We start from the raw sequence: 15127 nt of genomic DNA, 5'->3' as shown, positions 1-15127 counted from the left end.
CTAAAAAGCACTCAAGGAAGACTAGGACACTGCAGAAAAGTTCAGTTACGTCTGTGCATCAGTCTTTCCTTCAGAGACTCTGAAGGAGATTCTCACACCTGAGTCGTTCTTTATTCTATGACAGTTCTACAAATGTCACCTAAAAAGTGCCGATAGAGAAGGTATTGGGAACAAATTGATGAATTAAATAGTGATAAGTCATGAGGGAGGGATGGCATTCACCCGAGTCTGAAAGCACTCAGATGTGAAATTGCAGAACTACTAGCTATGGTGTAGAACATATTGCTTAATCAGCCTTTGGAAGAGCTAATATAATGTTTCTTAGAGCTTTTTTTTTTTTTTTTTTTTTTAAGTGATCCTGGCAATTACAGGCTGATAAACTAATTTCAGTACAGAGCAAACAGATTGAAACTATAGTAAGAAACAGAATTAAAGTCAACACTGCTTTTCTGAAAGGAAATCATGCCTGGCTAACCCATTAGAATTCTTTGAGGGAATCAGCTACCATGTGGACAACCATATCCAGTTGATATAGTGTACTCAGATTTAAAGATCCTACATCAGAGGATCTTGAGCAAAATAAGAAATCATGGAATATGAGAGAGGTGATATCATGGATCAGTAACTGGTTAAAAGAAACAAAGGATAGGACTAAATTATCCATTTTCACAGTGGAGAGAAGCAAACAATGGAATCCCTCAAGTTCCTGTAGTGGGATCTGTGCTGTTCAATGTATTGAGGTGTGATCTAGAAAGTTATGAAGAATGAGGTGGTAAAACTAGTAGAGGAAACAAAATTAATCAAGATAGCTAAATCCAAAACTGAAGTGCTACAACAAACTCTGAAAACAGCCTGACTGGGCAGCAAAATGGGAAATGAAATTCAGTGTTGATAAATGCAAAGTAATGTACATTAGAAAACATAATACAAACTACGCTTACAAAATAATAGGGTCTGAATTAGCTGTTATACTCAGAGATATAGGAGTCGTCATGTCATAGTTCTCTGAAAATATCTGCTGAGGATGCAGCAGTGGTTAAAAGTTAACATTAGGCCCATTCAAAAAGGGATAAATGAAACAAAAATATCATAATGACCTTTTAATACTGAATGCAGTTTTGGTTGGCCCATCTAAAAAAAAAATATTAAAATTAGAAACAATACAGAGATGGCCAACAAAAATTATTAGTAGTCTGGAACAGCTTCTGTAAGAGGAGAGATAATAACAATCCCAATCTTTTAAATATCTGATAGATATCTCTAAAATCATGAAGAAACTGAATAGTGAAGTGTTAATTACCCTTTGTACCACAAGAATCAGGGGTTATCCAATGTAATTAATAGGCAGCAGCTTTAAAATAAGCATAAGGAAGTGTGCTACTTCATGCTACAGAATCAACCTGTGGAACTCATTGTCTGAGATGTTGTGAAGGCCAGAAGCATAACTGGATTTTAAAAAAGAATTAGATAAGTTAATGAAGGTTAGGTCGATCAATGGCTATTAGCCAAGATAGTCAGGGACGCAATCCCCATGCTCTGGGTGTCCCTAGCCTCTGACTTCTAGGGGCTGAAACTAGACAAAAGTGGTCACATAATAATTGCCCCCCATTCTGCTCATTTCCTTTGAAGCTTCTGGCATTGGCCACTATTAGAAGACAGGATACCGGGCTTGCTGGACCATTAGTCTGGCACTGCATGGCTGTTTTTAAAGGTCTTGATGAAAAATATATGTAAACATAGTGGGCTCGTCTATACTGGCCCCTTTTCCGGAAGGGGCATGTAAATTTCACCAGTCGTCGTAGGGAAATCCGCGGGGGATTTAAATATCCCCCGCGGCATTTAAATAAAAATGTCTGCCGCTTTTTTCCGGCTTTTAAAAAAGCCGGAAAACAGCGTCTACACTGGCCCCGATCCTCCGGAAAAAGTGCCCTTTTCCGGAGGGTCTTATTCCTACTTCAAAGTGCTTCAAAGTAGGAATAAGACCCTCCGGAAAAGGGCACTTTTTCCGGAGGATCGGGGCCAGTGTAGATGCTGTTTTCCGGCTTTTTTAAAAGCCGGAAAAAAGCGGCGGACATTTTTATTTAAATGCCGCGGGGGATATTTAAATCCCCCGCGGATTTCCCTACGACGACTGGTGAAATTTACATGCCCCTTCCGGAAAAGGGGCCAGTGTAGACGTAGCCAGTTTGTTCATGCATGAGGTGACTTTATCTCAATAATTATATACTACCCAACTGGGTAAAATATTAGTGTCAGTTAAATTTCATCTTCTTCATTTGAACTGATTGCTAGTTATCCTAGTTATTTTTTCAAGATTAGAAGACTTTTTAAATCATCCAATAGGTTCCAAACATCAAAAGTCAACCTTTCATTTTCTAACTTTGATTGTGTACTGGTCACCAACTTTCTTTCACTGAGGGACTTAGGATTTTGTATTTAGTCGTGTAAAGTTCAAATTAATTAGCTGTATATTTAATATTTTCCTATTTGTCCATCGTGCTGAATCTGATGAACATGGAGTTATAAATCTTTAGCCAAATGCACAGGGATTTAGTTATGTGACTCCTATTAGTGTTAATGACCTAAACCCTTGTATGTCTTGTCAAAAACATACCCCTTCATGATAGGATTTTTTTTCCTCAAATTCAGCTTCTAGTAAATAGATTCACTTTTAATGGGAAAGATTTATCAATCAGTTATTTGATAGACTGTATTAGCTCTGAGCAATGTGTGTACTGATCTTGCTCACAGTAGTTCTGTCTAATGCTTTCCGTGAACTTGTCCATTTTAAAATGCTTTCTGCTTCATATAACTGGATTGCCAACGATTTAGCTTTGGAGCCAAGTGCAAAAGCCATCACTTTGAAAAACCATGTCACTTTATGCTCTAATATCCTCATTTCCTAATGACTATGTCAGCAGATCTCCTTTTATGATTCTGTTTGGTTTGCTAGTTTTAATTTTATGTATCAGATTGCAATTATTGTTTTTTCTCTCTAGTACGAATTACTTTTCTCCGGTCTACTAATTGTACTTGTACTATTCCCATTTTGAGCACTATATGTAAAAATGTACTTTAACTTATATATTCTTGTACTTTAGTGACTTGTTTAGCTGTACCACACAGCTCTGGGGATGTGTACTCTGTAACCTAGCACATGCAACATATTTTTGAAGTATCAGGTCACATGTCAATTTCTTATATGGCCCATAACTGGTAGAAATGAATATCTTATGGAAAAATCCTATGGTATTGAATAGGAAATGGCCACCTTGCAATAGATAAATTTAATAAGGATTAAACCAATATTGTCCAAACATATCTATATATAAAGACTTTCCCATAAGCATTCTTGCCAGACCACTTCTTTTTAGAACAGTCACCTTAATGGTCCAGGCCACCCATTTATTCTCCCCTCTTAGTCCAGAACACATTTGGGGATGATGTGTCCCTTCTCCTCAGGAAAGTGAAGAAGGAACTACTACTATTGCCTCATTTGTCTTGATTTTTATAGTGAGTAAGGTTGAGGTCAGACTGCACCCTTGGGAGAAGGTATTTGAATACCACCAAATCAGATGTCCTTCATAATCCAAATAATGGTCGATAGAATATAGCCAGGCTGAGCATTGTTGACAAAATAAATAAGACATGCCACGCTCCATATATTCTAACATAATTAAAAGTGAAAGTTAAGAATCTGAATAGCTGAAGAACTTCTCCTGTAAACAGAGTTACTCTACCTCTGAGAAACAATAGCTGGTGTCTATGGCAGGGGTGTGCAAAATACACCTGGCAAGCCACATCCAGCCTGCCTAGCATTTCTATACGACATGCTCTGCTGATTAGCAGAACATGCCAGCAGCATGTGTTCAGCTACCCCCTCAAATCCGTCCTGCATCTGTGCTGCTCCCAAGAAACCGCTAACAGCTGTGTAGAGGTGGGGGAGGGAAGAGAAAGGCGAGGGCTGAAGTCAGGGTGTCCCCTGTTCCGGTACCCCATCTCTGCAGAGCAGTGATCAGAACCCTTTGTTCATTGGCCAAACCTTAGCCCCACCCCAGGTTATCAGGAAGGCCACTAGTAAGTGACCAGGGAGCTTTGCAAACAGAGGCAGCTTACAGGGAGTTTTGTGAGGAAGTTGAAAGGGTATTAGGTACACTTTAGTACACAGGAACTATCCCAGATTGAGGTGTCATTAGAGGAGGTTTTGGAACAAATTGATAAACATAACTGTAACAAGTCACTGAGACCAAATGGCATTCACCCAAGAGTTAAATATGAAATTGAGGAACTATTAACTGTGGTTTGTAACCTATCCTTTAAATCAGTTTCTGTACCTAATGACAGGAAGATAGCTAATGTGACACCAATATTTAAAAAGGGGCTCTACAGGTGATCCTCGCAGTTACAGACCTGTAAGTCTGACGTCCGTACCGAGCAAATTAGTTGAAACTATAATAAAGATTAAAATTGTCAGACACATAGATGAACGTAATTTATTGTGGAAAAGTCAGCATGGATTCTGTAAAGGGAAATCATGCCTTACTAATCTACTAGAGTTGTTTGAGGGGGTCAACAGACACGTGGACAAAGGGGATCTGGTAGATATAGTGTACTTAGATTTCCAGAAAGCCTTTGACAAGGTCCCTCACCAAAAGCTCTTAAGTAAAGTAGGTTGTCATGGGATAAGAGGGAAAGTCCTCTCATGGATTGATAACTGGTTAAAAGACAGGAAACAAAGGGTAGGAATAAATGGTAAGTTTTCAGACTGGAGAGAGGTAACTGGTGGTGTCCCTCAAAGGGACCAATCCTATTCAGTTTATTTATAAATGGTCTGGAGAGTGGGATATACAGTGAGGTGGCAAAATATGCAGATGATACTAAACTGCTCAAGATAGTTAAGACCAAGACAGACTGTGAAGAGCTTCAAAAAGATCTCCCCAAACTAAGTGATTGGGCAACAAAATGGCAAATGAAATTGAATGTTGATAAATGTTAAGTAATGCACACTGGAAAAAATAATCCCAACTATACAAACAATATGATGGGGACTAATTTTGCTATAATCCCTCAAGGGAGAGATCTTGGAGTAATTGTGTATAGTTCTCTGAAAACATCCAATCTGCAGTAGCAGTCAAAAAAGCACACCAGGTTAGGAATCATTTAAAAAGAGAGAGAGAATATTTTATTGCCACTATATAAAATCATGGTATGTCCACATCTGCATACTGTGTACAGATGTGGTGACCTCCTCTCAAAGATATATTGACACTGGAAAAGGTTCAGAAAAGAGCAAAAAAAATGATTAGGGGTTTGGAACAGGTCCCACATGAGAGATTAAAAAAGACTTGGACTTTTCAGCTTAGAAAACAGGAGACTAAGAGGGGTTATGACTCGGTTGGAAAAAGTGAATAAAGAAAGGTTGTTCTCATAACGGAAGAACTAGGGGTCATCAAATGAAATTAATAGGTAGCAGGTTTAAAACAAAAGGAAGCTTTTCTTCATGCAGCGCACAATCAACCTATGGAACTCTTTGCCAGAGAATGTTGTGAAGGCCAAGATTTTAAGAGTTCAAAAAAGAACTAGATAAATTCACGGATATTAGGTCTATTAATGGCTAGGAATGGTGTCCCTCACTTTTGTTTGTCAGAGGCTGGAAATGGATGAGAGGAAAGGGATCACGTGATCATTCCCTGTTCTGTTTATTCTCTCTGAGGCATCTGGCATTGGCCACTGTTGGGAAGACAAGATACTGGGCTATATTGACATTTGGTCTGACCCATATGGCCCTTCTTATGTGCTTAAACTCAAATGCTTGGTGTCAAGCACACCAGGATCAATGTTGCAACTTAGTGTCACTTTCAAAAATCTTTAGGAGTCTCTTCAAGAAGGAACAGTTAAAGTAAGGGCTGTATTCTTTTGTATGGCAGGCACTTTTATTGAATTAATCTATAGCAGGCCCGCCAACAGGAGAGGATGGGGACATGGGAGCAAAGGGGACAACTGCCCTGGGGCCCGGAAATTCAAAAGGGTCTGGGCTTTCCGGATGCTACTGTGGCAGTGGTGGCTGCTGCAGCCCTGGGCCTTTTAAAATACTGCTGGAGCATCACATAATATGCTCTGGGCAGCTCTGAGGGCTGCCTGGTGGGTGGCAGTAGGGTGGGCTACAGTGTTGTGTATACTCCAAGAAGTGCTGAGCACTGGCTCAGAAAGGAATCCCTATGCAGCCAGTTAATCTGGTTTTAAAGGTCTGGTCCATTTTCTTAATCGCTGGGCACATTTTGCATAAAAATGTATAGGGAAAAATGTAATGCCTTTCTCTCAACATTTTCTTTAAAGTTGTGATGAAATTAACCATTCATGCCCATAGAAATGAAGATCATATATAGCATTGTAGCATTTGGATAGTTTTCATCAGGTAGAGCCAGTGCTTCATTGACCTTCATGGGATTGTGGTAGACCCTGGGTGTTCACAGTATACCAGTACATAAGAAATTCATGTAAGGATAGCATGATTATTGTTTGTACACAAGGAAAAATGCAAAGTCACAAATCAATAGCCTTGAAGTAGAAAACCTGCACGTTCCTCTGTAAATACCACTGTGGTGCAACATCTGATCACTGTAAAATCTTCCATGCAGGTTTTAGGTGAACCACAAACTCAACTTCAGCATCTGATCAAACCACCTAGAGACTTTTTAGTATTACTTTATAAGTCTGTTATTTTAAAGAATGTGCATGATGCATACAGGTTAATGGATTTAATTGTATCTTTGTTTTAAATATATTCTAAACAATTTGAACAAATCTTAAATCTGTCCTAAATGGATTCAACTTCCATTGGCTTTTAATGAGGGCTATTCCTACATATTCCAAGGATGACTGCAGCCAGCTAACTTTTTAAAAAGCTATTATTTTAGTCTTATTATTACTATTATTATTGCTTTAGAGCTCAAGAACCCTAGTCATAGGGCCCCCCGTCTAAAACAGAACGTTGTTTTTAAAAAAAGTGAAGTCTCTGAACCAAAGAGTTTACAGTCTGTGTTTCTTAAACTGTGTTCCACAGGACACCGGTGTGCTGCGGAGAACAGAATTCAAAATGGCCACCGTTAAAGGGGCAGCCAACTTTTTATCCTCAATAACTTCCCCCAACCTTTTTTTCCCCCCTCATTAACTTTCTTCCTGACCCTTTTTTTTCCCCCCAATTTTTTTTTTCCTCAACAAAACATCCTGGATGCTCCTCCTAAAAAAATATTGTTTGGTATTCCTCGGTCTTAAAAAGTTTGAGAAACACTGATCTAAGTATAAAGCAAGAGACAACAAACAGGAAAATACAAGTAAACAATGAAACAGTATTGGTCAATGTAATAAGCGGTGGTGTCTGTATTTTTTTAAATATTCAGTTTTAATTTTATATCACCCCTCTTTGTTGAAAGGTATAATTAGGCTTGGGGTAACTTTCTCCTCTATCAAAAATATACATTAATATTTTTCTTGGTGAATCTCCTGTTCCTATCTGTTGGATAGTTTCACTTTTGTTGCACAAGAATCAACCTTTTTATTTAATATATCAAATTGCTTCTCAGAGCTGCCCAGTAGCATAGCTTAATATTCAAATCTGAATATTTTCCATTTTATAGGAACTTGAACAACTACTAATGATCGAGACAAAAAATTATAGGAGAACTCTAAAATTCTACCAGAAACTTTCTCAGCAGGAGAGAAAAAACAAAGGTAAAATTAGTACTAACATGCTAATAAAGGTGCTCACCTTAAGTTATTCCATGCAAGTCTCACAACTGTACCTAAATGCACTTTTATGCTATTTTATATCTTAAGGTTCTGAGGTTAAAAGTATGTTGCCCAAATTGAGGGAACAGCTACAAGAAATGAAATCCAAGGTGGAACTTCTTGAATTGGTAAAGAAATACCTACAGGCAAGTCAGCTTTGATTTAACTTTATTTTTATTTGTTTGTTATAATATGTAACTGGATGCCCAAGTCAATAGACAACATTTTAAAAGTCTTATAAAGAATTAAGAAAAATGACTGAAATTAAAGTAATTGTTAACTAGTCTTGTTAAGAAGAAAGTGATTGTGGCTTAAAGTTGAATTGACTTTATTTTCTCTGATTTTTATTTTTTTATTTTCATCATTTTTCAATTATTTCCATTGCATTGCTTTGACTCTTCTTCTCACAGATCATGTATGTAGAGCAGTGGGGAGTGGAATCATGTGCACTTCTTACAGTAATTAACGTTACAAGAACTGATGTGTTGGACATCAGCCCTTTGGATGAGTCGTCCTTGCTCATTTTCTATAATATGAAGAAACACCAGTATAATAATCAAAACAAGTCAAGGATTTTACAAGCTGGAACACCACTTGGGTTAATGGCATATCTGTATTCCAGGTATGCTGTATTCTACAGTCACTAATTTACAGAGCAGAAAAACCATAATTTAGTTTAAAAATAAAGAATTCATACAAATCTGGCTTCATCTAAACTTGTATAAATTGTTTGTCAGCATCGTATAACTACTCCTTTGCCTGTCTTAACAGTATGCAGAAATCTTATTTACTTGCGGTCATTAGCATCAGGCAAAAAAAGGAAATTATGGTTGTGGTTGTGATCTGGATAAATGCTAAAACAAACACATTCTTTAATGATAAATACTAGGCAGTGGGTTTTTTTAGGTTCCAGCTCTGAATATTTCCACTGGATCACAGCTTTCTGGTGGCACAGGGCTGTAATGACATCTCATGTGATCTTCATTTATTTAGCAATCTCTGTTTTGGATTAAGAGCCAGAAATATATGAGCTTCTATTGAAAGTCTCAATTCCTGGGCCCAGCTGAGGTGTGCCCATTACAGGACCTGAGTGGGGACAAGTTGGCTGCTAGCCCTTGATCTTGGGACAGCCAAAAGCAAGCCTTTTATATTCACCCTAGCACCAACAGCATTTTGCTCATAGGTGACTGCTGGGGAAGAACACAAGGAGTCTTCACATGACTCCTCCCGAGCCATCCTAAGTCCTGGGCCCATACATTGTCCCCACCTCTCCCTTTCCCATCTCATTACCTGGCGGGGGAGGGGGCTCTGTCCCAGACACTATTTCCTCCTCTCCCAGGCAACGTGACCAGTGACTAGAGGCTGTCTGAGATTGTGGAGAGTGCTGTCACCCTCTCTTCTCACCCAGGGCCATCCTTAGACATATGCAGAATATGCAGCTGCCTAGGGCACCACTACATTTGGGGATGCTGTGCATGCCTAGGGACACTGCCTCTGGGAAGGGACAGCAAGGTGCAGGCAGTGCTTGCTTTGGCAGCCAACCTTATCCTCCACCAGAGCCCCCATAGGCTTCACTCAGCCACAGCTCATCTGCTTCACCTCACTGGAGCTGGGAGCAGAGCCATGTTTCCAGGAGGGGGAACTCAGAAGAGGTTGGGGAGTAGCATCTGGGACCCCAGGTATGGGGCCAGCAGCTGGGAACCCTTGTAAAATGTGGGAGGAACTGCCCAGATGCCTCCCTGTCTTGCCCCTGCAGCCCTAAGCTCAGACACCTCCCAACCCTGCAGGAGCAGACAATATCCTCTGATTACCCCCCCCCCCCGCCGCCCATCCATAGAGCATCAGACATCTTAAAGAACCTTCCTCCCCATCCCATTACCTGTCAAGGGAGGAGGGCTGTGTCCCTGGGCAGTGTTCCCTGCTATACCTGGTAGTGTGACCAGAGGCTGCCTGGGAGAGTGCAGCAGCCAGGCAGTGTGGCTGGAAGAGCAGAGGCTCTCGTACCCACCCCCAGCTGCTGGCCTCTTGCCCCTCCCTCAGTGGCATGGGGGGCATGACTCTTCTTCCCCCTACCCCCCTTCCCCCCCCCCCCCCCCCACACACACACACAGTGCCTGGTTGAGCTAGTGATCCATTAACTCTCATTACTGGAGCTCAGTAAGCTGTGCTGGTGTGCTCTGTGTGCAGAGGGCAGGGAACAGCTGCCATAAAGCAGGTTTCACTTACATTTCTGCCACCTGAGAATTCCCTTAGGCAAAGAAACTCCCCAGCAGGTACCACGCAGGGCAGTTTTCCAGCTGCTTTATACAGTCAGAAGGGGAGTGGAGAATCTGGCCTTATAAAAATGAATTTGGAACGAAAACGTTCTAAAATATCCTATGACTTTCTCTGTTCCTCAAGATAATGATGAGGAAATGTCATGCAGCAAAATGTGACTTACAACAAAAGGCTTTGCCATATAAAAAAGTCAGTACAGCCAGATTATCCTGTCCTCTCATTCTGGGTTTTGGGGGCTACAGTAGCAAAGAAGTTTGATTTAGATGGGAGGAGAGATCCGTATGATTCCTCCCCTCTCACTCTTCCTCGCACTCAGCCCTGGTACTTGAATTAGAGTCTAGCTTTGGGTCCAAGGCATGGTCTGCACCTAAAAATAAGATCATCCAAGCTACATCACTTGGGCTCTGAACAAGTTTGCACCGTGTGATCTAGTTAGGTTGACCTGACTCCCACTGTAGATGCAGCTAGATTTGCTAGCTATCAGGCCCATAGAGGTAAATTACATTGACAGAAATACCTCTTCCACTGATGTAAGAAGCATCTGTGCTGCAGCAGCATTACTCTGTCAGTTTTGTTGCTGTAGTGGTTGAACAGAGAGACTGTCATGATGGTGTGCGAACTTATGTTTTGGACCCTGAAAACTATCAGAGGCATCACAGTCCAGTGGATATGGCCCTGAACTGGGACTTGAGAAACATGGATTTCATTCCCAGTTCTTCCTATGACCTTGGGCAAGGAACTTCACTTCTGACTCCTTTTCCCCATCTGTAAAATGCGGATAATTATTCCTAGTTCCTTTTGTGACAGGATTTTGAGATGTATGAGTGAAAAGTGCTACATCAGAGATAAAAACTATCACCATCTTCCTCTCCAGCACTAGATGAAGTTATTAATCAGTATGGGAATGTCTATATACAGGTTGACCCTCCATCCTCAGCACCTGACCAGTTCCAAACCAGGGAATTTGTTGGACCTGGGAAGTCCATGTCAGCCCCCTCCTCTCCTCTCTTCTGCTACTTCAGCCTCCAGGACACCACTCTTCCATAGTCCTGCACCATGCCTGGCCCCAGCCTTCCCATTTTACCTTGCAAGTCCATGAGTCTCCACAGGGTCGCTGACGATGCTGGACCAGGCGTGTTGCAGGACAAGGGAAGTCCAAATTACAGATGTTCAACCTAATTTGCTCATATAATTGGCTTCTATTATGGCATATTAGCTGACTTCAGTAATGTTGTCCAGCATATAATTTCCTTTGGCATACACAATATTTTGATGGTAAATAAACTCAAGTTTTTAATAAAGACATGAAGTTCAGGAATTTGATGTTACTATACACAATAAATATAAATATGAAGAATAAGAATATTTTTTGGACACAGGTTGAAATTTTCCACAGGAAATTAAAATGTTGATAAAAGCCATGCAGGTTTCCAGTGGGAACCTGCCTGGTTTCTTGCCAGCTAACCTGCCTGACTATATAGCAGACAAATAAATTCAGTCCTTTGAACAAGAAAGTAAGATCTCTCACTCACTACTAATTAGAGTAGCAGCTGTCTTTAATCCATTCTTAACCACAGAATTTATAATAGAATAGGAATGTTGAAATTGTGATGGTTAATTTGAAAAATGTGTAATTTTGGAAAGTTAAATCAGTTATTTTAAATGGAATGGAATTTCAAATGGAATGGGAATTCTAAATTTTCTTTCTTTCAAAATAGAACTTTTTTTACTTCAGAATTTTCCATGGAATGGGAAATCAGACTTTTAATTTGCTCCATTTGTAACTTTTCTGTTGTGCTTTACTACGAGAAACACCGTATTATTGTTGTCTGAAGTTTTTTTATGTCTTCCACAGAAATGCATTTTTAGAAGGTTATGTACAGCAGTTCCTTTACACATTTCGTTATTTCTGCACACAAGAAGAATTGTTGAAGTTTCTTCTTGATAAAATCAACTGCACTTTATCCAGGTACAGTAACTTTCTATGAACAAGAAAAACTTAAACAACAAATAGTCTAGTAGCACCTTAAAGACCAACAAAACAAGTAGATGGTATCATGAGCTTCTGTGGGCAAAACCCACAGAAGCTCATGATACTATCCACATGTTTTGTTAGTCTTTATGGTGCTACTAGACTATTTGTTGTTTAAGTTTTTCCTGTTACAGACTAACTTAGCTACCCCTCTGAAGCTTTTCTAAGAACAAAACTGTCCAAGTACTAGGAGGCTTTTCTATTTAACATGAAAGAAGTATTTCTTAAAAAAAAAAGGGGGGGGGGGCAAGCACCTAACTGAGTTGAGTCATAGATTAGTTTAAAAAATTCTTGTGAATAAGGAATGTCTGCACTATAAGTGTTAGTGGCACATGTACATTGGTCAACTTAAATGTTAGGTGTGTAGACCAGGCCTAAGAATGGAACACAGTGAAAATAGAATAAGTTCTGTACTAGACAAAGTACTCTTTTCCTGCTTCCACTTTGAACAACTATAGGCTTTAGTGAGAGTTTTACCTCAATAAATACCTGGGTAGTATGCCATTTTTGTAAATAAAACTTTTATTCCTCTAGATGTATAAATGCCAGAGAAAGGGAAGCTTTGGTTGGTTGTTTCTGGAGGGGGGAAGGCTGTTTTTGTTGTTGGTTTTTAATAATACAACTGGCAGCAAATTCTTGAACTTTTCTCTTACTCTCTTAAGATTAGACTAAAATGACAATTTCAGTGCACTCACTGCCTTTCTACTATTACCAGTGCAAATGTGGATCCAACCTCTCTGCTTATCAAAATATACAATCGCAGTTTCTACATTCTGCAGGCTTGGATTGAAGACTGTTACAGTGTAGACTTTGCAGTAAAAGCTGATCTTTTGTGCACACTACAGGACTTCGTTTCTTCCAAGGTAACTTGTTGTTTTGGTGGAATCTTTAAGTAAAATGTCAACTAAATCAAATGTAGTTATGACAACAAGGAGACTTGTAGCATCCCACATTTGACGAAGTGGGTCTTTGCCCACAAAGTTTATTCCCAAATCTTAGTCTTTAAAGAGCCACAGGACTCCTTGTTTTTGCAGCTACAGACTAACATGATAAAGGAAGTTATGTTATATGGGTGAACAATATTATTAGGACCCCTATCTTTTTCGGTAATATAAGTGTGAAAAAATTATTCCTAGTAACTTTATATGGCTGTAGTAAAACGTGAATTTTCTTACAAACAAAAATAAAAATGTTCTTTAGCTCTTCATTTATTACTTTGAAATGCCTATTAAACCTGCTTTCCATTTAGATTGCTCCATTAAATGGTCATGGTGAATGTTTGCTGGCAGTGCTTGAAAATGCAACTGGTGGGAAACATGGCAGCACATTCCAAAACTATAACCTGAATGAGTGGAAGGAGGAGGAAGAGGAGAATACAAAATCTTTACACTCATTGTGTAAAAAGCTGTCTGAAGAAGTGTCCCAAAAGGCATGTAGTTTCTTTAGCTTACTTTATATAGAATGCTGTTTTGTATATTTGTCTTACAAAAATAAAGGAATGTTGAATTTAACTCATTAGGCCCCTAATCAGCATAGCTCTAATATATATGCTTATATCTCTTTGACTTAAAGCTCAGCTCAGCATGTGCTTAAATGACTTTCCAGATCAGTAATGATTTGCTATTTGTTATTTTGGTGAAAGCTTTAAGTAAAATGTCAACTAAATCAAATGGCGTTAGGACTACGAGGAGTCCTGTGGGCATCTTAGACTAACAGATTTATTTGGGCGTAGTTTTTGTGTGTGAAGACCCACAATATTTTAGAGGCAGTAAATGTTTGTCTGTTCCATTTTCTGTCTCAATTGCTGAAAATTTATTTTTTCTTAAAAATTTGCTATTGTTGTAAATAACCTATATAAGACATTTAAATGAACAGGAAAAAAGTTTGACTATGGAACTTCAAAACTAGTAACTTTACTGCACCATCCTGAAACACTATGCACTTACATAAAACAGAATTTGAAGACATCTGCTGAGACAAAGTAATTTCAGAGTGAGAATTCTGTAGATCATTGGTCATTAACCAGTCGGTTGTGACCAACTGGTTGATCCTGGGGAGTCTCCCAGTCGGTCACAATTGACAGGCTCCCTGCCTACACTGGCCCTACGTTGCTGGCCTGTTCCCAGAAGCAGCCAGTGTGGCTCTGTGTGTGGATGGCAGACAGGGCAGGAGTCTCAGCATGCTACACCTACCTACAAGCACCTCTCCCCACCGCTCTCATTCATCAGAAACTGGGAGCTGTGACCAATGAGAGCTAAGGAGGCAGTGCCAGCACAGAGGGGCAGCACGCAGAGCCAGTTCCTGCCCACCCTGAACAGCGTGGGGCTGAGCTGTAGCTTCGCTGTGCCGAAACTTGAGTATTCTCTCCTCCACCCAATAGTTTGTCAGACTGGACAGCATGTTGCAAGTGACAGATTGTTATAAAAAAATGAAAGTCTAGGGAATAAACACGTCACCAGTTCTTTCAGTGTTATGATAGTCTAGCCCTGGGGCCTTAAATTCATTCCATTTCTCCTTAAACAAATTAAGTTCAAGAGAAGAATTCTTTAGACTAAAGAGATAAGTATGATTATTTAATACAAATTACAGCTAATTTTAAATTGCGTCATGTTACTGTATGACTGGCAACTATAGCCAGCATATATTTGTCAGTGATTTGATTCATTTCTTGAAATGTCTAATTTTTATATCTTTAGGCACTGAAATGATAGGGTAGCAAAGATACTTAAGTGAACAAATAGTGTGAACATTTCATAGCAGTAATTATGTGTGAAACTTTTTTACGGGCAAAATTATGTGCTTTATTATGACTAGCAATAGCTGTATTGAATACAGTAAGCCCAGCTATATTAAACTACAGAGAGTCTTAGCAGCAGCGTTCCTCTTTTTAGTTAGATTTTATTTTCTGGATAAGACTTGCAATAAACTGCCCAATCCAGGCAAAACCAGTAAGAAATATAAATATGATCTATTGAACTGTAGAGAGCACTAAGACATTTTAATGAAATTGGGCCTAAAGAATGAACTATT

At 39.5% G+C, this 15127-nt stretch overlaps 1 protein-coding gene across 1 annotated transcript in view; it reads left to right on the top strand.

Annotated features, from left to right (window-relative positions):
- KNDC1 (kinase non-catalytic C-lobe domain containing 1) overlaps positions 1–15127 on the top strand; it is a 98550-nt gene that overhangs the window by 64060 nt on the left and 19363 nt on the right. The window contains exons 18-23 of the mRNA XM_006121025.5: positions 7638–7731; positions 7837–7934; positions 8199–8410; positions 11921–12034; positions 12813–12960; positions 13347–13526. Coding sequence (XP_006121087.4) covers positions 7638–7731; positions 7837–7934; positions 8199–8410; positions 11921–12034; positions 12813–12960; positions 13347–13526 — 846 coding nt within the window. The remainder of the gene's footprint in view (positions 1–7637; positions 7732–7836; positions 7935–8198; positions 8411–11920; positions 12035–12812; positions 12961–13346; positions 13527–15127) is intronic.

This window comes from Pelodiscus sinensis, chromosome 8 (assembly GCF_052426305.1).
Source record: "Pelodiscus sinensis isolate ZL-2025 chromosome 8, ASM5242630v1, whole genome shotgun sequence".
Lineage (NCBI taxonomy): Eukaryota > Metazoa > Chordata > Testudines > Trionychidae > Pelodiscus > Pelodiscus sinensis.
Note: the sequence above shows the minus strand (reverse complement) of the source record. Positions and strands in the feature narration are given on the sequence as shown.